The 27,779-nt window shown below is 46.2% G+C and overlaps 1 protein-coding gene across 1 annotated transcript in view; it reads left to right on the forward strand.

Moving 5' to 3' along the window:
- TLL2 (tolloid like 2) overlaps positions 1–27,779 on the forward strand; it is a 148,646-nt gene that overhangs the window by 21,713 nt on the left and 99,154 nt on the right. Inside the window, exon 2 of the mRNA XM_010389582.2 lies at positions 11,726–11,836. Coding sequence (XP_010387884.2) covers positions 11,726–11,836 — 111 coding nt within the window. The remainder of the gene's footprint in view (positions 1–11,725; positions 11,837–27,779) is intronic.

Genomic DNA, 27,779 nt, shown 5'->3' on the forward strand with positions numbered 1-27,779 from the left:
TCATTACTGCAGTGGCCTGGAGCTGGCTGCTACCTCCTTGTGACGCCCAACTGTGCCCACCTTTTCCCAACTCCATGTTCAGTGACCTGAAATCAGTCACAGTGGGAGCATTTACACAAGGAAATCAGCAAACAGCACAAACCAAGGCTCTCCCCAACCCCAGCCAATTATTAAATAGCAGCACATCACTGATGTCATTAGAAAGCGTGTCTTTAATAGATATCATTAGAAAGCGTGTCTTTAATGCTAGTCCTTTTACATTTCCAAATTTATTACATAACAGCTTTAAAACTGTATTTGACTAATTTATAAAGATTTCAATTTTTTGATTTCCGAAAAACATTTTTCCTATTATACTTCATAATTTATTCCTGAAACATTTACTAGCCAGAGCTTCATAAGGAAACACTACCACCTGGTGTTGAGTCCCTCAATTGCAGGTTGAAGCTCCGGTGGGGTCAGCCAAGACTGGAGCTAAGGGCATTTTCATGGATGTGCCTTTTTTTCTTTTTCTTTTTTTTTTTTAAAAAAAAAACAGAGTTTTGCTTTTGTTGCCCAGGCTAGAGTGCAATGGTGCAATCTTGGCTCACTGCAACCTCCGCCTCCCGGATTCAAGCGATTTTCCTGCCTCAGCCTCCCGAGTAGCTGGGATTACAGATGCCCACCACCACGCCCAGCTAATTTTTTGTATTTTTAGTAGAGATAAAGTTTCACCATGTTGGCCACGCTGATCTTGAACTCCTGACCTCAGGTGATCCGCCTGCCCCGGCCTCCCAAAGTGCTGGGATTACAAGCGAGAGCCACCGCGCCCAGCTGGATGTGCATTTTAAATGTTTCCTGCAGCCCACATGTTCAAGTTCTACATCCCTGTAAAGAATTGCCCTGCCTTCCCTCTTCACTACGGTCATGTCGAACAGAGAGGCGGAGGGGAGCCCATGACTCCAGGGTCATAGTTGGAAACAGAGTCCCTGGTGCCTTGGGTCAGTGCTTCTCCAACTCCAGGGTGCACCCGATTCCCTTGAGGAATGTTAACATGCAGATTTTGACTGAGCAGGTCTGAGGTGGGCTCTGAGATTCTGTATTTCTGTCCAGCTCCAAGATAATGTTGACACTGCTGGTCTATGGATTACACCTTGAATAGCTGGGATTGGTAGTGGAAGAGGTGATGGGAATACTTTGAAAGTTTTCTCTTTGCCTTTTGGTAAGAATTCAATAACTTTGTGTGTTGAATCCATAGACATAACTCATTTGCTTCTAAGTATTGTTCACTCCACTTGTTGATTTAATTTTTTATTTATTTGGCGTTAATTTTGGTGTACAGTATAAGGTTCAAAGCCAACTGATTTTTCCTCAAAGGGGTAACCCGTTTGCTTCAACATCATTGATTGCTTAGTTCCCTACTTTTCAGAAATGTGCAGGACCTGTTTTATCCCATATAAGTTTTATTAGATATAATCTAGGAACTGCTTTCAAATGATTCTCCATTGCAGACTGTCTAATGAAGCCAGTCCTCCTTTGGTACTCTTTTTCTCAGCTGTTCTCACCTGATTGTGCAGATTAACATTAATATCATCTTGCCAGTAATAAAAAAAAATTGGGATTTTGATCTAAGTGTATTAAACGCACACATTCATTTGGAAAGAGTTAATGGTTCTTTAATGGTCTTTCTTACCAGAAACATGTCTCAACTTTCATGTCAGTCACTTTTTATAGCTTTTAGTAGGATTTTACATTTCTTGACTTAGTAACACATTTTTGTCAGCAAGGTTGTTCCTAGCTATGTTATTTTAATTTTTTTTCCAATTGTTTTCATTTTTTTTGAGACAGAGTCTTACTCTGTCACCCAGGCTGGAGTGCAGTGGTACAATCTCAGCTCACTGTAACCTCCACCTCCTGGGTTCAAGTGATTCTCCTGCCTCAACCTCCCAAGTAGCTGGGACTACAGGTGCGTGCAACCACGCCTGGCTAATTTTTGTATTTTTAGTAGAGACAGGGTGTCACCATGTTGACCAGGCTGGTCTTGAACACCTGACCTCAATTGATTCGCCCACCTTGGCCTCCCAAAGTGCTAGGATTACAGGTGTGAGCCACCGTGCCCTGCTTAGATATGTTATTTTAAATAGAATTTTTATATGATTTTATTTTATAAGTAATATATAGTGGTTTGTATTGTATCATTTATAATTTATATTATTTATATTATGTTTATAATATAGCTAGCCACATGTGACAATTTAAAGTTAAATTAATTAAAAGGAAATAAAATGTAAAATTCAGTTCCTCAATCATATTAATCACATTTCAATGCCCAATAACAACATGTGGTTAGCAGGTACCATGTTGATGGGATCGCTCCCTCCCTCCCTCCCTCCTTTCTTTTCTTTTCTTTTCTTTTCTTTCTCTTTCTTTCTTTCTTTCTTCTTTCTTTCTTTCTTTTTATCTTTCTTTTTCTTTCTTTCCTTCCTTCCTTCCTTCCTTCCTTCTTTCTTTCTCTCTCTCTCTCTTTCTTTCTTTTTTTCCTTCCTTCCTTCCTTCCCTCCTTCCTTCCTTCCTTCCTTCCTTCCTTCCTTCCTTCCTTCCTTCCTTCCTTCCTTCCTTCCTTCTTTTCCCTTCCCTCCCCTTCCCTCCCCTCCCCTCCCCTCCCCTCCCCTCTTCTGACAGGGTTTCGCTCTGTTGCCCAGGCTGGAGTGCAGAGACATCATCATGGCCCACTGCAGCCTCGACCTCCTGGATTCAAGTGATCCTCCTGCCTCAGCCTCCCATGTAGCTGGGGCCACCTGTATGTGCCACCATGCCCAGCTAATGTTTTGAGTTTTTGGTAGAGACAGGGATCTCACTTCGTTGCCCAGGCTGGTCTCAAACTCCTGTGCTCAGGTGATCTTCCCACCTTGGCCTCCCAAAGTGTTGGGATTACAGGTGAGCCACTGCACCTGGCTTGGGATCACTTCAGTTTATTCTTTTAGGTTTTCTAGGAGAGCAGCTGCTTTGATACCAAACTACTGGTTTCTTTCCTGCAGCAGCATTACCCTGATTTCCTTCTTAATGAGGAAGGCAAGGATGGCAAATGTGTGCCATGAAGGTTGCCCTCTGCACTCATGCCCATGGTGCACATCATAATTAGTCACAGCGCTCTTTGCTGTTCCTGGGCTATGTTGGTTTTGAACTTACACCTTAGTGCCCTGCTCTTCTCTCTGAAAACACACATTTCACGTCATGGAAGGACCTCTGTTATGAAGAACGCATTGTGTCAGGAGTCTAGGTTCCCTCGGCAGCCTTTGGCTTATTTAGAGTATCAAGGGCAGTTTCTTCTTCCTTCCACACAGCGGTTTCCATCCTTGGCTCCCAGATGCATGTGGGCCCTTCTGGTTCAGACCCCATTGTTATGAGTGGTCCTGGACTTGAGTCTTCACTCTGCCAAATGACTCACTATGTGACCTTGAATGAATCACTCAGACCCCCTGCAGAACATGCTGCTGTCTATGGAAGGCGGTGGTGGCTTGGAGACTCCAGCTGACATTCTAGACCTGTGTCCTGGGGTGCAGCCACCACTCTGGCTTGAAGGCTGTATCTGTGAGCCTAAGGGGCAGCGCTGAGGACTCATGCCATGGGCTGTGCCCCCTCTGAGTGAAGAGCAGGTGACCTTCTTGGACTGGCTTTGAGCGGGATCTACAGGAACTGTCTGTGGGATCCCGGGGTAGGATCTGTAGAACACAAAGGAAGAGTCTGCAGGACCGCAGCATGGGAGCCTGGGCTGGCATGGGAAGGGGCTCTCTGAGCCTTGAGGTGGGCTAGGATCCCGTCCCACACCATGGGGGCTTCCTGTGGGTGCTGCAGAAGGGCCAGGCCACGCCCTCTTGCAGCTGTTGTGGGTAAGGGCTGTCCTGGGCTGGGCACGCAAGCACTAAGTCGGTGCGTCCCGAGGGGATCAAACCTGTAAAAACGTCTCTTAGTTCACTGCATATCACGTTGATGTGGGCCATGGCTGGCCACCTCAGTGGCTGCAGGGTGCAGATCTTCCATCTCATATTTGCTGAGTGGGGCCTGGTGCCAGTTCTGTGCTGAGCACGGATCCACATTATCTCAGTTGATGCTTGCAACAACCCCACGTGGAAGGTACTATGACTCTTTATTCCCACTTGGAAGATGAAGAAACTGAGACTCAGAGAGGTGAAGTTATTTGTCCAAGGCTTCCCAGGCAGGACGTGAGCTGGGGGCTATCTGATTAGGTTCTTTTACCATCAGCCGCTAGGCCCATACAGCACCGTATGATGGCTTTCCTTGGCAAGTATAAAATGGGATTTCACAAGTGAAATGTACGTGGGAGCCTGTCGTCATGGGGTTTAGAGTCTGGCACAATCTGGGAAGTTGAGTAGATGCTAAGAGTTGAGGGAGCCGCTGGGGGACTGGGAAGAACCCTGGCTTGGGGGTCCTGGCTCTGCTGCTTGCTGGCCCTTTGACCCCAAGCAAGTCCTTCTCTTTTCTGAGTCTCAGGTTCTTAACCGGTAAAACTGGAAGGAGACCAATATAGGTTGATGCAAAAACTAAAAGAAGCGATGCCTATGTATAATCCAGTGTTAACTGTAAAGCATTACAGAAAACGTGATCTCCTCTCCCTCCCCCAGCTCCACCTACTCCAACCTCCACCCCATCCCTGCCAATGCCTGGCGTGTGCTGCCTCATTAAGTGTTAGGTGAGTATAGTAGCATGATTTAGCACCCACTGTCTGGTTAATATTGTCTGGTTGAGACCATTTGTCCTAAAGGAATACAGAGAAAGGAAAGAGTGTGTCGGGGTGGGAGGGCAAATACTGATGATGGAAGCTGAGTTGAGTTTTGCAGGGTGGGGTCTTCTGGATGAGGACAGGTGGGGGAGGGGGAGAGACAGGAACCAGGAGGAGCAAAGTAGAGGTTGGAGTGGCACCACTGTTCACTGAGTGCTTGCCACAGGCCAGGCCTGGCACCAGCTGCTTAACAGACCTCATATCATTTAATTCGCTCACACTTCTACTAGCTAGGCACCTCTATTTCCAGATGAGGAAACCATGGCTCAGAGAGACCAAGTGAATTACCCGAGGTCACACAGCTCTTCAATGATGGCATTGGGATTGGAACCCCGGTCTTTCTGACTTAGAAGTACATGCTTTTAATGAGCCTGCCTCCCCAGGTGAACAATATGAAGACTGCAGGCAGAAAGTGCCTTTGTGGAGGATTCCCCTGCAAGGGAATCAGCCTGGGGCTCCCACCCTTTGGTGTCAGGAGGATGCCTGAGCACTGGGCATGAGGAGGTGGAGACCAAGCAGGCTGAGCAGGCCCAGGGGACAGTGTGGGAGGAGTTTCCCAGCAGCCCTTTGACTTTGGGAAGGGGCTGCTGCAGAGCGGCCCCCACTGCTCTGCCTTGCTTGGCCCCTCTGCCATGCTCCGCCTGCCTTCAAACTACGGTGTGCAGGGGCATTGGACTTCGCAGGGGTGCTGTCTACAGATGGTTCAAGGGAGTGAACTTCTGGGTTCTGAAGCATACATCTAGAATTCTATACTAAGACAGGTGGAGGATGCTGGCACGTGGCCCTTCCTGCACTTCACGGAAGAGAGGCTTACCTGTCACCCATCTGGAATCCCACTGTGTACAAAACCCCCAAGTGTCAAAGGAAAAATGAGAAATGGTTGGTTATAGAGCAGCCTTCTTCGATGAGGAGCCAGAGTATCTTAGACCTGCAGCTCTTCTGTCTCTTCTCATCTATAGGAATTTCTATTAAGGGAAATGCTTGAGGCAGGGGGGAATATTTTGAATTCAGAACAACTGAAGTCAGGTAGTTAATGATAGTGATTCTCTTAAGTATAACTAGAATGCTCCCTGGACCTCTAAATTTTTCAAGCTATGTGGATAAAACCCAGGATTAACATTTTTCTTGTTTTCTTTCAGTTTCAGCATGCTATTCCATGAGGTAGTTAAACCTATTTACCAAACCATATCATGAAACATTTATTCCACATATAGTCAATCCTCATCTTATAAAATATTTATTATTTTCTTCTCGTGAGCAAAATAAGTATTTAAACTTATTGTGAAAAATCTGAAGTGTCAGGTTAACAAAGGGATATGTAGCTTTTCAAAATGATTTAGGAACAGGTGAACACGGAAGTTGGAAGACCACAATATTACTTCCTCGACTTGGGTGCTTTTCCCAGTGCCTGTTCATCTGTTCCCTTCTCCCACCCTCTTGCTTCTGTCTTCTCTCAGAATGTTTGAGAAGTATTCCTGATTGCCTCCATTGCCATTGCCGTAATTGACATCGGACACTTTTTCTATGGGGGAAAAATGGTGTTGCATTGTGGACTGTCTTGTGCCAAATCTTCAGGAAAGTGGGAAGCCGAAGGGTTCAGTGCAGGCAGCTGGAAATCATCTTTGACGTAGCCAACCTTCCCACACATTTCAAGGGAGTTCTAGATGGCAGTCAGAATTCAAGGAATTGTCAGATAGACTGCCTTGTACAAAGTTTGACTCTCCAAGAAAAGCTTTAAATTGAGAGACATTTATTGCATTCAGTCAACACTTCTTATTTTCTAATTTTTATTCTAGCCATGCGAATGGCTGTGAAGTGGTACTTCATTGTGATTTTGATTTGCATATCCCTAATGACTGATGCTTTTGAGCATCTTTTCATGTGTTGGCCATTTATATCTTTTCCTTACAGGCGTGTTTTTTCAGATCCTTTGCTTATTTTTAATTGGGTTGCCTTTTTGTTGTTGAATTGTAAGAGTTCATTTTATATTCTGGATTCTAGGCTCTTATAAGATATATGACTTCCACAAATTTTCTCCCATTCTGTAAGTTGTCTTTTCACATTCTTGATAATGTCCTCCTTTTATGATAATGTCACAATGCACAAAAATTTATAAATTTGATTAAATCTAGTTTATTTTTTCTTTTGTTGCTCATGCTTTTGATGTTATATCTACGCCATTGCCAAATTAAGATAATGAAGATTTATGCCGATGTTTCTTTCTAATAGTTTTATGCTTTTAGCTCCTACATTTAGGTCATTGATTCACTTTGAGTTAAATTTTGTATATGGTGCGAAGTAGGAATTCAACTTTATTCTTTTGCACATTTGTTTCTTTTAAAAGCCTCTGGTGGCTTGTAACTAAACAAGAAAGGGGGATGGAGAGCTGGGAAACTCCGACCTAGAAATATAAAAATGAGTGCTGTGAGGAGCATGAGTCTCAATTCATAGATTTCACAGTATGGACAGCGTGGATGGATGACGCGGGTTTCAAAGTTTCGAAAGTTATATTTGGCCTCTGTGGGGAAATCCCCTACTATGTGCCAAGTACAGGGAGAAGCGTGAGCCAGTTTATAGATTTTGTAATATGGACAGCTTGGATGGATTACTTGGGTTTCAAATTTCAAGTTATGTTTGATCTCTGCAGGGAAAGCATCAATGTGTCAAGTACACATTGGTTCTTCATTGCTCCACAAATTTTATTTTTCTTCCTTCAATAGATTACATCTACTGAAGTAAGATTATATCTATTGAAGAAAAAAAGAAAGCCATGGTATGTGTGTGTGTTTACTTATGGGTATGATCTCATTCAATTTTCTCAACAGGTTTCCAGAATAGGCAATATTATCTCTATTTATAGATGAATCATTTGTGGCTCAGTGAGGTTGAGTAACATGTGCGAGGTTGCAGAGCTAATAAGTTTCAGAGCCAGAATATGAATACAGATCATTTTGCAAAGGCTGTATGTGTCAATCGTTATAATCTAAATTATGATACAGTAATAAATAATCCCTAAGTATCCGTGCTTTATAACCACAGAAGTTTTTGTCTCATGTTACATGTTCAGCCTGGATCATACCATCTTCACTCTGTGTCTCAGCCTGATAGAGCAGCCTGTTTCTGGAATATTCTTTGTCTTACGGCTTTGGGAAAAGAGAACATGGCAAACCATGTGCTGGGTCTTACAGGTTCTGCTTGGAAGTGACACATGTCACTTCCCCTCACTTTCATTAGCCAGAAAAAAATCATGGTGGGCCAGGTGCAGTGGCTCATGCCTGTAATCCCAGCACTTTGGGAGGCCGAGGCAGGAGGATCACTTGAGGTCAGGAGTTCCAGACCAGCCTGGCCAACATGGTGAAACCCCAACTCTACTAAAAATACAAAAATATTAGCCAGCATGGTGGTGCATGCCTGTAATCCCAGCTACACGGGAGGTAGAGGAATGAGAATCGCTTGAATCTGGGAGGCGGAGATTGCAGTGAGCTGAGAACATGCCATTGCACTCCAGCCTGGGCAACAGAGAGAGACTCTATCTCAAAAAATAAATAAATAAAATAAATCACATGGTGAAGCCTGACATCTGAGACAGGGGAAAGTATAATTTGTACCCAGGAGAAGCAGCAAAAATGATGAACAATAATAGACTCTGTCACAGGTCTCCTCCCCTCTTGTAACAAATACTTGCTTCCCTTCTCCTCCCATATATACAACATACTTACCTTTCCCCAAAGTCCAGTCCAGTCATGGTACCAGGCTCCAAGTCCAAGATCTTGTGATCGTCTCTATACTAAGTCAGGATGTGACTCCTCTTCATCCAGAGACTTGTGAACTTTAAAACAATCATATACTTCCCCACCCCACCCCCAAATACATACTCAATATACAATGATAGATAAGGGACAGGATAACTGAAACGAACACTTGCATTTGGAAACAGGAAGATTGGTAGGCACAACAGTCACTGATCCATAACAATTCTGAAATCAGGCTGGACACATGTTGCAAGGGGCCCCTAGGATAGGGAAGGTTCCTTCACGAGGCCCTGATGCCACCTCCTGCGAGCAGCTCTCCTTTCACTTTCCCTCCGTGGCTTTGAGCTCCACACTCTGGGAGGTCCTGCCCTTCCTTTTCCCTTATTCTTATTGACCACATCTGAAGAGGGCATCAGAGAATATGCCTTTCATGGGGGCAGCTTTTTCAGCCTGTTTCTTTCCCATACAAGGATGGGGGCCCAAGGGTCATTTTGTGTCATTTTAAGTGTCAAACATTGGCAGCCTCTTATAGGCCATGCTAATGACTTTTTTTGGTTCTATGCTTTTCTACAACATTAATCATCTTCTTATCTGTTTGGTTCAGCTGTGTGTGCCATAGCCACATACAATTATTTTCTAAACATGTCTATCCCTCTCCAGACTTAATTATTGCTACCTTGCACTTATGAAGCTTCTGAGAGAAACATATTCTTAGTTTTCTTTATCTGAACAATTCTTTCCCAACTGAAAGGATTTACCAGGTACCATCTTGGTTGGTTCTTGCTACAAGGTTGAATTTTTTTTCTTTAACAGACATCTTGAGTATAATTTACATGCTGTGTAATTCGCTTATCGTAAGTGTACATGTGATTTTAGTAGATTTATAATTGTGTAACCATAGCTACAATCCAGTTCTAGAGCATTTCCAGCAACCTCCAAATTTCTGCATGTTCAAGTCAATCCTTATTTCTGCCCCCAGTCCTAAGCAATTACAAATATTTCTACTTCTTTTTTTTTTTTTTTTTTTTTTGAGACGAAGTCTCGCTCTGTTGCCCAGGCTGGAGTGCAGTGGCACGATCTCAGCTCACTGCAAGCTCCGCCTCCTGGGTTCATGCCATTTTCCTGCCTCAGCCTCCTGAGTAGCTGGGACCACAGGAGCCCACCAACACGCCCAGCTAATTTTTTGTATTTTTAGTAGAGACGGGGTTTCACCGTGTTAGCCAGGATGGTCTCGATCTCCTGACCCCGTGATCTGCCTGCCTTGGCCTCTCAAAGTGCTGGGATTATAGGCGTGAGCCACCGCGCCCGGCCAAATATTTCTACTTCTATAAATTAGCCTTTTGTAGACATTTCATATCAAATGAATCATATAATATGCAATGATTGGCAACAGTTATTTCATTTCGCATGATGTTTTTGAGATTCATACATGTTGGAGCCTGTGTCTATAGTTTTTTCCTTTTAATTGCTACATAGTTCCGTTGTATAGATATGCCACATTGTGTTTGTCCATTTCAATAGCTAATGGACATTTAAGTTGTTTCAAGATTAGGGCTATTAGAAAGAAGGCCGCCATAAACATTTGAACATGTCTTTGTATGAACATGTTTTCATTTCTCTTGGGAAGATCCCTAAGAGTTGAATTGCTGGGTCTCATGACAAATTTAAGTTACTTTTTAGAGAACCTTCCGGTTTTCCATAAAGGCTGTTCTTGACACTACAATGCTGAATTTTCATCAACCTCTGTTACTCGAGGTTCTCAGCTTTCTTTTTTTCTGTAGTTATGAGAATAGGTTAGCTCTTCCAACTCTCTAAGACCCTGAAGTTTTGGACTCTCTATTCTTTGTCATTCTTACAAAAATTGTCATTTTTTTGAGCCCGTTTCTTTCTTGTAGTGCCTTGTCAAACATAGTTAATAACAACCAAGGCACGCTATCAACATTCTTACTCCATGTCTTCATTTGAAACCATAGCACATTCCGTTCATAATCTGCCTTCTGAGTGAAGGCAGGCAACACTTTGACTGAATGCTTCGTCACTGTCACCGCATAACATAGAGATGACTTCCTTTCAGCCTCTGGTAACAGTTTTCTTGACACCTGGCCCAAAGACAATGGATTTTTGTTACACAACATACTATTTCTGATAGCAATTTCTGTATTAGTGAGGATAAAGAGATTGTGTTCCAGTAATGAATACCCGTGAATCTCAGAAGATTATGAAAACAGCATCACACCTGTAATCCCAGTGTTTTGAGAGGCTGAGGCAGGAGAATTATTCAAGACTGCACAACATAGTGAGACCCTGTCTCTACAAAAAAATTTTAAAAATTAGCCAGGCGTGGTGTCCCATGCCTGGAGTCTTAGCTACTCAGGCAGCTGCGGTGGGAGAATTGCTTGAGCCCAGGCTTCCAAGGTTGCAGTGAGCTATGATCGTGACACTGCACTCCAGACTGGGCTACAGAGCAAGACTCTGTCTCTTTTAAAAAAAAAAAAAAAATTCCATCCTCTCCCCCAACAATAAAACAGTGTTTTCATTTTTTAATCCATGCTACATCTCTATCCTGATAAGCCACACTGTGCTATACATTATCTTTACTCCAGAACTTAGGGAGATCCTCATGAACCCAGATGAACCCCATCTGGAACACTGCTTGTCTTCTGGGACAGGGCGAAGAGGACGCAGTAAATCATATACTAGATCTTAAAGCTTCTGCTCATACTGAATTAGAGCAGGCTGTGTGGCCAATCCTGACACCAATAAGGCAGGGAACTGTCTCCCCAGGGAAGGGCAACAAAAATTATGGACAACAGTGTAATTTATCACATTATTTGTTTTCTTCTATATCCTGGGGACCATAAAGAAGAAAGAAGCAGTTGTCTTTTTGTGGTAGTTTTGCTCAGAGCTGCCTAGAGCGAGGACAAGACAGGTGACCTTTCAAAATACCTTGCAGACTTAGGATGTGGATTTTCATGGTGGTTGGCCCAGCCCCAGGGCTCTGATGCACAGAACTAATACCTGCTGTTCCTCTGCCTCCACCAGCCCTATCTCTTTGGCTCAAGGAGAAATTTTATTGGATGGGTTGTCTTTTCCAAAGTTTACTACCCAACACCCAGTGCTCTTTGGGGCATTAGAGAATCCATTTTTCTTGACTTCCAGCATAAATTCACCCACTTATGTGTTTTCTTCCCAGCTGTCTTTTGGGGAGACATTGCCTTAGATGAAGATGACCTGAAGCTATTTCACATTGACAAAGCCAGAGACTGGACCAAGCAGACAGTGGGGGCAACTGGACACAGCACAGGTAGGTACTACATCCTCCCTTCTTCTGCCCATACGGGAGGGACGAGGGACTCCAGCAGGGGGAGATGTGGACCACGAGTCATCGGTATTTGACCTGCTGGTCCAATGCCCCCCTATTTGTGGAAAATCAGAGGGGTCACTTCTCCTCCACTGGAGCCAGTGGAGCTGGGGCTTCCAAGTTTGCTGATTCTTCTAAGAAAATCTCCATTTGCCTCTTTATCAGAAGGTTCAGGCTGGAGCTTGGTGTTGGTTCTTAGGACTCTGGCCTCAGGGTTCAGCACTTTCCAGATTGGAGAGTCAAGTGAAATGGAAACAGATAACCACAACACCTCATAGCAAGTGTGTGAGAAACCACGAGCAGTGGGAAAACAGAGAGTGAGTGGAGAAGCCTGCCTGGTGTCATGTGAATGGGCACTCGTGTGTGTTGTCTTGAAGGGTGAGTAGGAGTCCTGAGTGGGAAAAAGGGCATTTCAGGTGGAATGAGAGCCTTTTGCAAAGGCAGGAAGTATGAGGGGACTCTATTTGAGGAACAGAGGTAAGGTGCAAGTCACTGGAGGGCAGCCCTTTGGGGTGGGCTGTGGCAGGAGATGCATCTGGAGAAGTTAGCTGGGGTAGACGGTGAAGGGCTTATCTGTCGAGCTTATGAGCTTGGGCTTTGCCCACTGGGTAGTAGGGGTTCTGGTGAACAGGAGCATGACTGGCTCATCTTGAAATCAGGGGTGTCTGGGTGGAGGCCCATCTCCCACTGCTCTTTGCAGCCCACCAGGTGCCGTTGGGGTGCTGGGTTCCTGGCTGGCTGCTTGGGCAGCCTCACTATGCCGATTACAGTGGGGATGGTGCTGGGGGGAGGGTTGTATCAGGCAATTCCTCTCCCAGGCTGCTCATGTACGTGGTGACATCTAGGAAGATCTCTGGAACCTGGAGGGAAGTAGGTGGGCATGTGCCTGGGGCACCTCCCACGGTTCATGAGGAACCCACGCAGCTACAGGGACCTGCCTTCAAAGCTCCCTGCAGGGGTTGGTGGATGAGGGCTGACATTGCCAAGAGGGACCTATCGCCAGTGGCTGGGAGGAAGGTGGAGCGGTTATGTACTTTAGGATTTCTTTTTGGTGTCTTGTTTCATGAGTGTCATTTCTTAGGATTTTTGAGGTCTCGTATAAGGTTTGAAAGTCTATTCACATTGTAAATGGAGTTTTCAATTATTTTTAATACCAATGTATCCAGAACTTTACTTAAACCCTAACCAAAGGAAGCATCTTTGCATAATTCTACCACTCCGTCTAATCACACTTTTCTCCCCAGTTCTTACCTGGAGGCCTAGAGAAACTGACTTGACTGTAACCTTGTGTGTGTAGTTAAAATATTTTTAAAATATTTTTGATGGTGTTACTTAAAAATAGTGAACTTCATGTATCTCAAACATACAGCGTGATGAACTTTTACATATGTACACACCCATGGGACCACCACCCAGACCAAGATAAGGAATATTCCAGACCCCAGAGACTCCTCACACCCCTCCCAGTCAATATGCAACCCAAAGTAGCCACTGGTCTGACCTCTATCACCACAGATTCCTTTTGCCTGCATGGAGTCGTACAGTCTGTATTACTCTGTGTCTGGTTTCTTTTATGCAGCCTGTGACTGAAATTCACTCATGTTGTTGTGTTGCGCTTTTTCATTGTTGTGCAGTATTCTATTGTGTGAACGGACCCTGGTTTATTTGTTCTTCAGTTGACAGACATGTGGGGAGTTTGTGGTTTGGGTTACGATAAATAAAGCTGCTGCTGTCATTCTTAGACATAGTGTTTTGGTGAACACGAGCACTCATTTCCACTGGGCCTGTGCCCAGGAGTGGGGTCGCTGGGTCATAGGGCACACACAGTTCAGCTTTAGTAGGTACTGTCGGAGAGTTCTCCAAAGTGGTTGTACCACTTTACGCTGTAAGTGGATGCATACTCATTTAGAAAACAGGAGTGGTATCTGGACAGGATCCAGTAAGGCCTTTGAGTCTTGGTCTCCCCAGTTTGGGTCTCACTGAGTTGACGCCTGCCCACCATCAAGAATGCTCAGGGTTGTCTCTCTCAGCTCTCCTGCTGTCCTTGGGGGCCTAAGGTTGGCAGATGGGAGAGAGAGACCCCAAAGAGAGGCGGGGCAATGGCCAGCCACCACGCCAGCTGCATGCCTAGCTCCTAGAGGGTTGTGTTGAGGGAAGGCTGCCTGAGGATGCTGTGGTGGAGGAAGCCCAGCAGCCCTGCCTTCTCCCTCATGCCACTTGCTCAAGGTGGACATGACCTAAGAACTCAGAGGCCTGTCTTCTCCCTTCTCTCCTGTGAGCTGATAGAGCACAGAGCTTACATCCTGCCTGGATTTAGATCCCCCAGAATCTGGGCTAGGACCTTGTACCCAGAAGGTGCTAGCCAACATCACCAGAGAGGAGGTGGAGGCAGATGAAGATGGCAGACCCTGGAGCCGTCTCCCAGGGCCTTAGAGATCCAGAGCCTCAGCAGGGCTTTGCTCCCAGAAGGGTGGTGAGAGCGTTGACCATGGTCACAGGGTTTGGGGTCAGACTGCCTGGGCTTGCATTCTTGAACTGGGCCTCAGTTTCTCCATCTGTCAAATGCAAATAGCAATAATAGTTACCTCAGAGTAACGCCGTGAGGATGAAAAGAAAGAATATGTGCAAAGTGCTTAGCACAGTGCCTGGCACATAACAAGTGCTTATAAATTTCATCTGCTTCCTCCTCATTATGATTAATATTTGCAGAGAGAAGACTGACCTGGGAGGGTTTATGATTAAAGTGGAGAGTGGGGAGCTGGGCATGTCACCTCTGTGGTCCCAGCTACTTGAGAGGCTGAAGCAGGAGGATCACTTGAGCCTGGGAGGTCGAGGCTGCGGTGAGCAATATCACACCACTGCACTCCAGCCTGGGCGACAGAGTGAAACCTTGTCTCTAAAAAAATTAAAATTAGGCCGGGCGCGGTGGCTCAAGCCTGTAATCCCAGCACTTTGGGAGGCTGAGACAGGCGGATCATGAGGTCAGGAGATCGAGTCCATCCCGGCTAACACGGTGAAACCCCGTCTCTACTAAAAAATACAAAAAACTAGCCGGGCGATGTGGCGGGCGCCTGTAGTCCCAGCTACGTGGGAGGCTGAGGCAGGAGAATGGCGTGAACCCAGGAGGCGGAGCTTGCAGTGAGCTGAGATCCGGCCACTGCACTCCAGCCTGGGCGACAGAGCGAGACTCCGTCTCAAAAAAAAAAAAAAAAAAAAATTAAAATTAAAATTAAAACAAGTGGAGAATGAGGGAAATTTGCTGGGTACAGAGGGAATGTGGGGGCTTAGGAATGAGGCCTTTGAAATATATAATACTTGGTGTTTCCTCCTTCCCAAGCTTGAAACACACTTCTCTAGTGTGTTTTTATGGCAAAGTGATTTTTATCCTGATCATTTTTCTCTGGGGGCCAATAGTACTTTGCATCTACCTAGAATAGTAGGAATAGTTATTTTATCATCAGAATGGGAATATTTTTTTATTGTTTTTGTTGATTAAACTAGTGCTGCTTGTTGTTAAAAAAAAAAAGAAAGTCCAATAGCTCATAATTGTATAAAGTGGAAAGTGAAAATCCCCTGTTATCTGAGCCCCAAAGATCCCCGGCATTACTAGTTTGCTGGATTCTTTCCAGACGTAATGTGCTCGGGCTGTGTGTGTGCATGTGTGTGTATGGGTGTGTATGTGTGTCTGTGTGTGTGTAACATAAAAGGGATTAGGGATTTTACTCAATGTGTTTTGGCGTTGTCTGTGTTTTTTACTTACCACTCTATCACGGACATCTTTTTATGCAGTACGTTGTGGTCTCTCTTATTTTAATGGCATTAGTGGTCCAATGTGCAACTCTGCCATGATTTACCTAACTAAGCCCTTATAGATAAATGTGAAGGTTGTTTCCCTTTTTTTTCTGTATTTTTTTTCCTCTTAGAAGAAATGTTTCTATAAATAACTTTCTGCATATATTTTTAAACATTTGTTTTAATTTTAAAAATCATTAAAAAGGAATCACACCTTTACCCTCTTTTCCTACATCCAAATGTGTGGGAAGATGTATTCTTAGATGCAAGTTAATCTCATTTCCAAGCTTTGGTAAGTGCCTCTGTGTATTAGTCTATTTTCACCCTGCTGATAAAGCTGTACCCGAGATTGGGCAATTTACAAAAGAGAGAGGGTTAATTGGACTCACCGTTCCACATGGCTGGGGAGTCCTCACAATCATGGCGGAAGGCAAGGAGGAACAAGTCACATCTTGTGTGGATGGGGGCAGGCAAGGAGAGCTTGTGTAGGGAAACTCCCGTTTTTAAAGCCGTCAGATCTCGTGAGACTCATTTACCATTGCAAGAACAGCATGGGAAAGACCCGCCCTATAATTCAATCATCTCGCTTTGGGTCCCTCCCACAACACTTGGAATTATAGGAGCTACAAGATGAGATTTGGGTGGGGACACAGAGCCAAACTATCATTCTGTTTCTTTTGTTGGAGGGTAGAGAGAGGGCTCAAAGGGAGAGGTCTGAGATCCCTGGAGGGGGACATGGGGGGAAGGGTCCAGAACCCTGCAGTGCAGCCCCAGAGGCCTCCTTTGCCTGTTTATTCTGTGATCTTGGAACTGCTTTTTCGGCTGCAGAAGGAAACCATGTCAGTTGCCCTAGAGGTGACCTAATCAGCCTCATTTGCTAGATGTGCCCAAATTTAGTCAGTAGCAGAATCAGAACTAGAACCCCAGTTTCTCAACTCCAAGGTTGCTGTGTCTTCTACTTTACCAACCTGCCTGTCACATTGCCAGCTAGAGGAGCTGAGAACAAGAGTGCAGGTGGTCATTCCTTTGCTGTCACTTGGAAAGCAGGCTGGAGTCTTTCTGTGCCAATGCTGAGCCAAGACCTTATGCCTGGATTGGCTTAAGAGCGCACTTCGGGTACTGCAGTGTCCACAAAAAGTCACTGACAGCTTTAGGATTCACAGCAGGGAGCATGTCTTCTGTTCATTTGGGGCCATGAGCTGTGTCAATGTCATGCCAATTTGTCTCCCTGCCTCTAGACTCTCTTACTCCATTCAGCTTCTATCTTCCTGGCAACCTTGTGACCACTGTAGTGAGTCCTCCCAAAACCCATATCTACCTGCAACCTCAGAATGTAATCTTATTTGCAAATAGAATCTTTGCAGATCTAATTAGTTAAGGATCTTGAGGTGAGATCATCCTGGATTTAGGGTAGATCCTAAATCCACTGACTGATGTGCTTATAGGAAAAGAAGAGGACACAGAGAGAAGGCCATGTGAAGACAGAGGCAGAGATTGAAGTGATGTAGCCACAAGCCAAGAACACCAGGGTTGTCAGGAGCCACCACAAGCTAAGCAGAAAACAAAGTTGGATTCTCCCTTCAAGCATTCGGGGAGAATGCTGCCAACACCTGGACTTCAGGCTTCTAGCCTCCAGGATTGTGAGAGAATAGAGTTCTGTTGTAAGCCACCCAGCTGTAATTTGTATGGCAGTCCTAGGAAACTAATACAGCTGTGCTCTTTAGAACCTTCAATAGCTCCCCCTTGCTTCTTAGAAACATTCCTTGGTCGGACTCTTAAGACCCTTCACGCTATGTCCACAATCTATCTATCCAACCTCTCTTCCCACTCCTGGTCCTCCAGCCAAATTCTATGATGTGTGCCTGTGCAGGCCCCCAGTTTCCTTCCTGACAGCCTCTGTTCTAGCTGCTCCCTCTGCTCAAAGTTCCCATTCTACACGTAAAGAAATGAAGGCCCCCAGAAAGGCTGGACGACCCATTTAAGCCTCTTTATCCATCTCTACCCAGCTGCATTCATGACGCCTCTTTACTCTGCACACCTCCCAGCTTGGGGAGATCGCCTGGGTAGATGGTGCTGTTAAAATTGGCCTCATTTTGTGCTTGGGATGGAGAGAACTGCTCTTTCTCCCCCGTTCTCCGATGGGCCCATTCCCTTGCCATGGGGCTGCTGGAGGATATGGCAGCCACATTTTGTATGTGTGTGGGGGCAAGGCGGCAAGACTGGATTCTTCAGGGAGAGAAAGTCCTTCTGTGTGCATTTTATTTGCAGTGAGAAGAATGGGAGTCCTGGGCAGGCATTGGCAATCTGTTCTATGAATGGGGCCCTTGAATTAACATTGCAGAGTTTCCTAAAGCTGCTAATCGGATTAGCTGTGTAGTGAAGGAAGTACTTAGCGGGAGACACACACAGACGCGCACACAGACGCGCACAAACTTTCTGACCCTCTTGCACCCTCTTCGATGGGACAGTGGCCGAACCTGACAGACCCATTCCTGAGTTCTTAGACACCTCTCCTGTTAGCCACGTGAGATGTGGAGGAGAAGCCTGTGTGACTGATGCTTTCAACTTTGTTTGTTCCCTTAAGAGTCCAGGAAGTCTGTGTTGGACACGTCCATCTTTGCAAAGAGGACACGTCCTCTTTGTACCTGAAGAGGAAATCTGGATCTGATTTCTTGATGTTTGTAATGAAGACTTTGAAAGGGGAAATGGCTTTAATTACTTATTGGCTCAGATGGAAGTTGATGTTTCCCGCCTCATCTATTCTGAGCCACTGGGCCATGTCCATCTCTATTTAAGAAATCAACCTTGCTCTAAATCCTCACTTCCTAAACACCTGCTGTCTGTGTAGGATGTCTGCATAACCCCAATGGTTTGGGCATCAGGTTCAAGATAATACATTAGCAAGAGAGACTCTGAGACATGTCCCCTCTCTGGGCCCTGTCTCTGAATCATGGGGATGCTTTCTTTTTTTCATTTTATTTTATTTTTTTGAGACAGAGTCTCTCTCTGTTGCCCAGGCTGGAATGCAGTGGCATGATCTCGGGTTCAAGTGATTCTCCCGCCTCAGCCTCTCGAGTAGCTGGGATTACAGGCGCCCACCACCATGCCCAGCTAATTTTTGTATTTTTAGTAGAGATGGAGTTTCACCATGTTGACCAGGCTGGTCTTGAACTCCTGATCTCAAGTGATTCACCCGCCTCAGCCTCCCAAAGTGCTGGGATTATAAGCGTGAGCCACCACGCCCAGCCTTGGATTCTTTCTTTACCCACAGACCCTTTGGTTCCTAGAGTTCCTTTCTGTATGCTGTCCATGACTTTGAGTGGCACACATTACTCTCACCTGGTCTCAGTGTTCCTATCTGATCAGCGGGGCTGATGGAACCACATTCTGACTTCCTTCAAGCCAGTTTGAGCTCTGGATTTGAGTGCTGGTGTTTCCGGCTAAAGAAAAGAGGGGAACCAAAGGCTATCAGGCATTACAGGGCTAAAGGTAGGTATTGAACACCAATGCATACCCAAGAGATACCCAATGTCCAGAATCAGAGAACTTGGATTTAGGGTTTCTGGGCTCTGCTTTCTAAGGTTTGAGGCTCTAAAAATAGATCCAACATGTTTCTGTTCCCAAAATATTTTTAACTTTGAATTTTTTTTTTTTTTTTTTTTTTTTTTTTTGGAGACAGAGTTTTGCTCTGTCACTCAGTCTGGGGTGCAGCGGTGCACTGCAGCCTCTACCTCCTGGGTTCCAACCATCTTCTCACCTCAGCCTCCTGAGTAGCTGGAACCACAGGCACACACCACCATGCCTGGCTAATTTTTGTATTTTTTGTGGAGATAAGGTGTCATGTTGTTTCCCAGGCTGGTCTTGAACTCCTGGGCTCAAGCAATCCTCCTGCCTCAGCCTCCCAAAGTATTGGGATTATAAGTGTGAGCCACTGCACTCGGCCCAACTTTGAGGCTCTTGAGAGAACTTACAGGTGGGGCTGTGGTTTTTCAGCCTCTAACCCTGTGGAAACATTCCCCAAGCTTTGTAGACATGGCTTCATCATTTCACTAGTTTCTTTGTTGGGGTAGGAGTGCTACTGACTGCCGAGTGTCCATATGAGAATGGATCAGTGGGGGGCTCCCTGTGATATCCTACAGAAGGGACAATGTCTCGATTTTGTGAATGAACGTCGGGCTGAACTCTTGCTGGGCCAGTTCATTGGATTCAACACTGTCTTCTCTCACATCGTGCACTGCCAAGTGCCATCTCTGAGAAATCGCGGGGGCCTCTGCTGCCACAGCCACAGGTTTGGAAATCTGGAGAGTCACAGGGGCCCATCAGGGAGCTCTCTTACACATCCCTATCTTTCCACTGTCTCCTTAAAAGCTAGGTGAGGAGGGGTCCAGAGAAGAAGGTCCTGGTGACTTCTTTTCTCTAAGTATGTTGTGCTTGACATTTTGAGATTCACAGACTCCTTTGAGAATCTGATGAACATTATGAACCTTCTCATAGGTAGACACACACACACACAGACACACACACACAGTTGTGCTTGCAATTTTCAGATTGAGATCCATGGATCTCAAGTTATGAAATTCTGACCCCAGTTCTGTCTTTGGTGTGCCTCCCCACTGTTGGAGCTGTGCCCATGGGCCTCAGGACCTTGGAGGGCTGCCGTGCGGGAAGACGTGGGTGTCGGAGCCCAGCAGGCCTGAGTTTGCGCCCCTGGCTCTGTACTGATTAGCTGTGGGACTTAGAGCAACTCAATCCTTATTTGTAAGATGGAATAATAATACCTGCCTCACAGCGGGGATTAAATAAATGTGATAGGTAAAGCACTTATTCCAGGGTCTGACACCAAAAATAATAACGGTAATACCCACAGGGTTGGCCCTTTGCTGGCTCTCTTGTCTTCTCTTCTCTCTGCGACCCCCAACTTCTGTCTCCCAAACCCCATGCTCCCTGAATGCCCAAGTCTCTTGGAGTTCTTCATTTTGGCGCTCTTCCGGAACCTGCAGGGGATTCTGGAGCTGGGCCTGCATCAGTATACTCTATCAGACGCTTGGATTTGGATTCCAACCAGCACAAGGGAAATCTCTGAATCAATCTCCAACATAAAGACTTCGCAAGTGGCCAGGCGCGGTGGCTCACGCCTGTAATCCTAGCACTTTGGGAGGCCAAGGCGGGTGGATTGCTTGAGGTCAGGCGTTCCAGACCAGCCTGACCAACATAGTGAAACCCCATCTCTACTGAAAATACAAGAAAAATTAGCCAGGTGTGGTGGCACACACCTGTAATCCCAGCTACTTGGGAGGCTGAGGCAGGAGAATCACTAGAACCCAGGAGGCAGAGGCTGCAGTGAGCCGAGATCACACCACTGCCCTCCAACCTGGGCAACAGAACAAGATTTCATCTCAAAAAAAAAAAAAAAAAAAAAAAAAAAAAGACTTCCCGAGTTGTCCTGAGCCACACTCTGGGGTCATCACAAAGTTGGCCTGACAAGGATCTGAGAATGGTTTCAGTGCTGATTCCTTTAGTAGTAACAATAAAAGAATGAGAACAACTACCATTTGTTGTGTCAATTATGGGCTAAATGCTTTATAGACATGATTTTATTTAATCTTCACACAACAGTTCTATGTGGTAGGTACTATTAGTACGTGTAGGTGTGGAAATGAATTTTCAGAGAGGTAAGTAAGCTGTCGGTGAGCACACAGCTAATCATTGGCAGAGCCAAGATTAGGACTTTAGTCTTTGAAGTGTCAGAGGTCCTGCTTTTAGCTCCTACACTCCATTGCTTCTAGAAACAGCCACTGGCATCACTTCTAACCCTGCTTCCTTGAGCTGCTGAAGACTTAGGCTCTCCATCACTCCCCTTGAGAGGTGCTGGGGGTGCACAAGATGTGTTCTGTAGGCTTAGGGAGGCTAAACCTCATCCTGCCTGCTATTATTTATTCAGCATCTGCCCGACCCATCAACCAGACTATCAACAGCAGTGACAGTCTGGCCCTCCTTCTTTTGTTCCAGCATCAGGCTGGGTACATCAGTGGTGCCAGACAAACACGTGTGAACTGTGGATGGGGCCAGGAGGCTCAAGACTGCCTGTTGGCCTCGCCTGCTCTCCTGCTCCCCCATGAGGCTGTCAGGGGTAGGATGGATTGTTTGAATGTGTGATGCCTCCCACCCCCTGCTGGGGATGGGTACCAGCAGCAAGAGAAACTCTCGGGCTCAGGAATGGAGCTGGGCAGGCCCACATCACCTTGCAGGGAGTGTCTGGAAAGGACACCCTTTAGCTACTTGGTCATTAGCTTCCCTTTACAGGACCCTTTGTACAGATTCTCAGATGGAAAATGTGGTCCTTATGTCTGCAAGCCAAGGAGAGCTTGCTAGGGTTCCCATGCACTTTCAGCCTTTCTTTCTCAGACCTTCGGGAGTGTCCAGCTTGCCCTCATCGTCACCCTGCCCCGCCCACAAGACTTCTTGGCCCCCACAGGTCAGAACTTGATCTTCACATGATGCCCTCCTAGCCTGTCATTCCTCACACTCTTCCCTGGAATTGACCCCACAGCTCTGCTGCCTCTCTGATGCCAATTTCATGATTATGATTGCTTTCTCTCTGTCTCTCCTTCCTTCATGTAAAATATGCTAATTGAGGACCTCTTTTGTGCTCAGCACCAAGGATACAGCAGTAACTGCTTTTTCTCCCACCATTAAGGAGATTGTGTTTTTAAGATGGGAGTGATGATTGTTGTGCTCTGGGGGCACTGGAGGGTGGGATCTGGGATCAAAGCCCCACTGGGGTGGGGGAACCACTGCCCTCCCAAGGCAGGCAGAACCCACACCTACAAGAAAGGCCCCAGGTGACAGCTGTCACCCAGGCAGGAGGCTGGTGGTGGGGGTCCAGCCTGGATGCACAGGGCCCTACCAGAGGCAGAGCAGAGGCACAGGCACAGGGAGGCTGGGGTGTGTGGGCCCGAGACCCAGGCAAATCCCATCAGAGAGGCTGTAAGCAGGCTTCTTCTTCCATGCTGGGAGCTCAGAAGAACAAGGCAAGAGCCACTGGTTCTTGCAGGAAATAAGGATTAGGGAGGAAAGCAGAGAGCTGGCCTGAGAGAACAAGATGGCAGCAAGAGTTAGAAATAACACAGAAATCCGGCCGGGCGCGGTGGCTCAAGCCTGTAATCCCAGCACTTTGGGAGGCCGAGACGGGCGGATCACGAGGTCAGGAGATCGAGACCATCCTGGCTAACACGGTGAAACCCCGTCTCTACTAAAAATACAAAAAAAAAACTAGCTGGGCGAGGTGGCGGGCGCCTCTAGTCCCAGCTACTCGGGAGGCTGAGGTAGGAGAATGGCATAAACCCGGGAGGCGGAGCTTGCAGTGAACTGAGATCCGGCCACTGCACTCCAGCCCGGGCAACACAGCGAGACTCCGCCTCAAAAAAAAAAAAAAAAAAAAAAAAAGAAATAACACAGAAATCCACAAGTCAACATTGGAGCCCAGGTCAGAGTCAGACTGGAGGGAAGGGTGGTGTGCTGCTGAGACTCTCGTGTGTTGAGTCCAAACCCCTGAAATCCCTCTGACAGAGCACAGGGTTGACCCCAGAGCCAGGGCTGGGCTCAGCCTGCAGAGAGCAATCAGCAGGTGCTAGCTGGAAAGGAGGGGGATGTCAGCACAGGAATCAGGCACAGCCTGGCAGTTATTTCACCCATAAAGTTTTGAATTTAGTAAGATGATTTGAGATGATAAGGAGGCATCTGATAACGTGCACATCTGCTCTTGGGGAAGGAAAAAGAATGCAGCATAAGGAGTTGATCATCTCATCCTCCAGGGCCTCATTCAGGGGCTGACTTATACCTTGGATTGAAGCCAGAGTTCACTGAGAACTTGAAGTGTTTGGAAAAGCAAATTCACCTTTAAGTTAATTTTTATTATGAGCGCGTTTGTCAGGATTTGGAGAAGCTGAGCTGGGAGTCCACCTGGGGCCACGATGGGGTGCAGGGCTAGGTGGGGCAGGGGTGGTGCCTCCTCTTGAGTGTCCATCCAGGGAGTGGGCATCCTCATGGGCCATGAATCTGAGAGCCTGAATCAAAACTGGGAGACGAGCTTAAGAAATTGGGACAAACAAGAGTTTAGTACCTGACGTTCTAACCAAGGCTCTTTTAGTTGTGAGATACAGAATCCCACTCAAGATAGCTCAAATAGAAGACCGTCTTTTAAGAGTATATTCTCAGCCGAGTGCAGTGAGTCACGCCTGTAATCCCAGCACTTTGGGAGGCCGAGACGGGTGGATCACGAGGTCAGGAGATCGAGACCATCCTGGCTAACACGGTGAAACCCTGTCTCTACTAAAAATACAAAAAATTAGCTGGGCGTGGTGGCGGGTGCCTGTAATCCCAGCTACTCGGGAGGCTGCGGCAGAGAATGGTGTGAGGAGGAGGAGTTTGCAGTGAGCTGAGATGGCGCCACTGCACTCCAGCCTGCGCGACAGAGCAAGACTTCATCTCCAAAAAAAAAAAAAAAAAGTATATTCTCATGGCCCTCTAAAAACAGAGTAGAATTGGCCTCTTGGGGACTGGACTAGGAATTGGAGAGAAAGGAGCAAGGCTGATCTCTCTTCTTAGGGGCCACGAAGTACCTCTCATTTTTGTTTTGTCTCCTTTTCTTGCACCTGCCCCCCATGGCCAGTCTGCTGGAGCCCCGTCATGATCCCTCGGCTGCAGTGTCCCCTACTGAATGCCTCCGGCAGCTACCTGTGTAAGGCACTGTGGGAGTTCTGAGAATGGAAGAGATCTCTAAGGGAGGGGGTTATAAAATGAGCCAAGCAGAAGGCTGACAAGGAGTGCTGGGGAGGGAGGATGTGGAAATGAAGTACTAATGAGAACAGATGGTAGCTCCATATCTGTGGCCCAAGAGAATGAATGAATGAAGGAGAAGCTTCTGGTATGGGGAGGTGATGGACGAGTGAATTGACCCCCAGGGGTAGCCCAGCTTCCTTTTGAGTTCACCTGGTTTTAAGGACCAAGCCTGGGAGTACCACCCCCACATGGCCATTTATAATGCCGTTGTCATGGGAAAATACTTTGAGTTCTCACCAGCCATCTTAATACATGGAACTTGGGGACACAGTCTCATGAGTGTTGGGGATCACGTGTATCATATGTATCGGTTGAGGATTCAGTCTTTGGCTTCTCAGCTTTGACCAACAGAAAGACTGTGTCTCAGCCTCTCAAGCGTCCCTCTTTTGGTTTTTCTTAATCTGATTCCACTCTTCCTTTTTTTAACTGTGTATATATTTTTGTTTGTATTTATTGAATGGAATTCTGTGTTTCTTATTCTTAAATAGTAGTTGATATCTAAAGCAGAACGAAATGAAATAAACCCTACTAAAGGCTTTTTACTTATGTAGCCTCCAATACATTTTTCCAGTATAGTGTCATATGTAGAAAAAATGTTTCCACCATGACATATAAGAACATTGTGGTGAATTCTTTTTGACAAAATAAAGGATCTTTTATGGCCAGGCATGGTGGCTCACAGCTGTAATCACTTTGGGAGGCTGAGGCAGAAGGATCACTTGAGTCCAGGAGTTTGAGACCAGCCTGGGGAGCATAGCAAGACTCTGTCTCCAGAAAAAGTAAAAGTAAAAATAAAAATAAATAGCCAGGTATGGTGGCATATACCTGTAATTCCAGCTACTTGAGAGGCTGAGGTGGGAGGATTGCTTGAGCCCAGGATTTCCAGGCTATGGTGAGCTATGACTGTGCTTGAGCCCGGGATTTCCAGGCTGTGGTGAGCCACTGCTCTGCAGCCTGGGTGACAGAGCAAGACCCTGTTTCTTAAAAAGAAAAAAAAAAAAAAAAAAAAAAAAAAACTTCCCTCAAATCCCTAAATTTTTAAACCTAGCATCTTAGTTTTTGTAAAGCTATATATATTTGCTCTTGTATTTCCTAGCCTCTTTTTAGATGGGTCTACTTTGTTATAGCTGGAAACTGATCTTTGTTGCAAATGCATTTGCTACTCAAACATGTTCTTACTGGGCATGATAATGAACTAATGTTTTATAAAACCAGTGCCACCATTCTTAGAGTTATCTATGACATGACAGACCTTGAAGATGTTACTTCACCTTGGGGAACCTCGATTTCCTCATCTATAAAATGGGGTGCTGGACTCTAAGCTTCCTGAGGTCCAAGAATGAGTCCTTGGGTTCTTTTGCCAAATTCCCTGAGTGTAATGGGGACTGGATACATGGCCTCTGCTGCATGCATTACTGATTAGATAACCACAGTGTCTTGGTTCTCCTTCCTTTGATGCCTTGTGGAACTTCAGAATAGTCTGCTTAGATCATATCTAACCAGGAGCCTTGCAGAGCCCCACTAGTGGGCTCCCAGAGGTGTTGGCAGTGATGTGGCTGTGAGCTTCCTTTATCCCTTCTTAGAAAACAACAGACAACAGTGGGCTGGAGAGAGGAGGTGCAGAAAGACCAGGCTGCCTGCATGAGGGTTGTGAAACTGACCACCCGACAAGTGCATCCGGCCATGAGGGCTGAGGACACAGCCTGAGGAGCCTCAGTGGGACCCTGCTGATGTGAGTCTGGGATGAGGCTCCCCTTCCTGGTACCCAGTGCATGATGGCCCAGACAAAGCTGCATTTCTGCTGAAGCTGTTTATACCAAGGTCTGTAGGTCATTATTTCTGTGGTTTCCAAAGAGATCAAGAGAGAGAAGGTGATGGTGGTAAAGTTGCCATTGGAATCTTCTTCTGTGTTCTGGTCATCCTATTTCTCTTTGGTACTCTTTAAGGAGCCTTGTTTGCCCACAAACACTGAGGAAAGGCCCAGCTGGCCTTGGCTCTGAGCTGGTGAACTTGGTCCCACCCACCTCTAGCTCCCGCCGCTCCTTGCTTTCTGCTTCCCAGGTTCTCTGTCTCCTCTTTCATCCCTGGACCTTGGCTGCCATTGCCCAAGGACTCCCTCTCTCTTCTGACATTGGCATCACCTATAGGCATGACTTTCCCATTCACCTTCAAGTGAGAGGTCCTGCGTGGTCAGCTTGCCAGCCAAATCTCGTCTGCAGATGTGTTTTGTTTGTTTTGTAGTGCTTGCATCTTTCTAATTTACTGCCAACACTTAAAAATCAGATTTCTCATAAAAATCCAGAACTCTGGCTTCTCCTGAAAAGCTGGAACATTTGGCCACACTGGTCCAGCAATCCCACATGGCAACAATCAACAGAGTTGCATAACAATGGCTTGCACTCCATGGTGAGCCGAAGTCCCCACCACTTCCTATTCATCTTCACACCCAACCCCTTTCACTCCCATGCTCCCTGCTGCCTCTCCCCCTGCCAACTCTAGGTATTTAGGTGTGTATACTGGGCCAGTGGGTAAGAGGCACCACCTTGGGTCCTAATTCAGGTCCCATGACATTGGTCAAGGCCGCTTTTTCCTTCTTCATTAAAGAAGGAGGATCCTAGAGCTTCAGCTATTGCCAGGTAGTCTGGAAGAAGATTCTTCTTCTGGAGCTTCTTTTCTTCCTTTTCTTGAGGGTTCAGTCTCTGTAACCTGTTGTAATACAGATGCTCATGTCCTGGGCACTAGATGGCACTGGGGTAGGATGGGACACAGAAAAGACAAACAGAACACACTCAGTGTTTTGCATGGGATGGTTTATGGCCCTGTACATGTGCTAGCATCAGACAGATTCTTCCTGCCCCAGTCAATCAGTGAGGGGGGACTACGTTAGTAGGTATTAACTTCTCTAAAACAAAGGGACCATTGCATTTTACTGACAAATGCCATCCCCCAAGAACGCACTGGTTACCTTAACCTCAATTTACCGACATTCTCTCTTAAAGTTAAGGTCACTGCTCTGCAGTTCTTCTTGAACAGAGCCGACATCTGTCCCACAAAGGTCGAGGACAGGGGGTGGAGTTCCTTGCTACTCTTTCTGCCCTTCTCTTCCAGTTCCCTGAGACAGGGCTGGAGTTGGTCTCTTCCTTTCTTTGACCTCCTGAGTTCCTTGCTACTCTATGACCTAATGAGTCTGGCTTGCCTTCTGAGACATCTGTAAATCTTCATTGGATCTATTGCATTTATGCAAAGACCATGT

The sequence above is a fragment of the Rhinopithecus roxellana genome, chromosome 11, assembly GCF_007565055.1.
Source record: "Rhinopithecus roxellana isolate Shanxi Qingling chromosome 11, ASM756505v1, whole genome shotgun sequence".
Taxonomy (NCBI): domain Eukaryota; kingdom Metazoa; phylum Chordata; class Mammalia; order Primates; family Cercopithecidae; genus Rhinopithecus; species Rhinopithecus roxellana.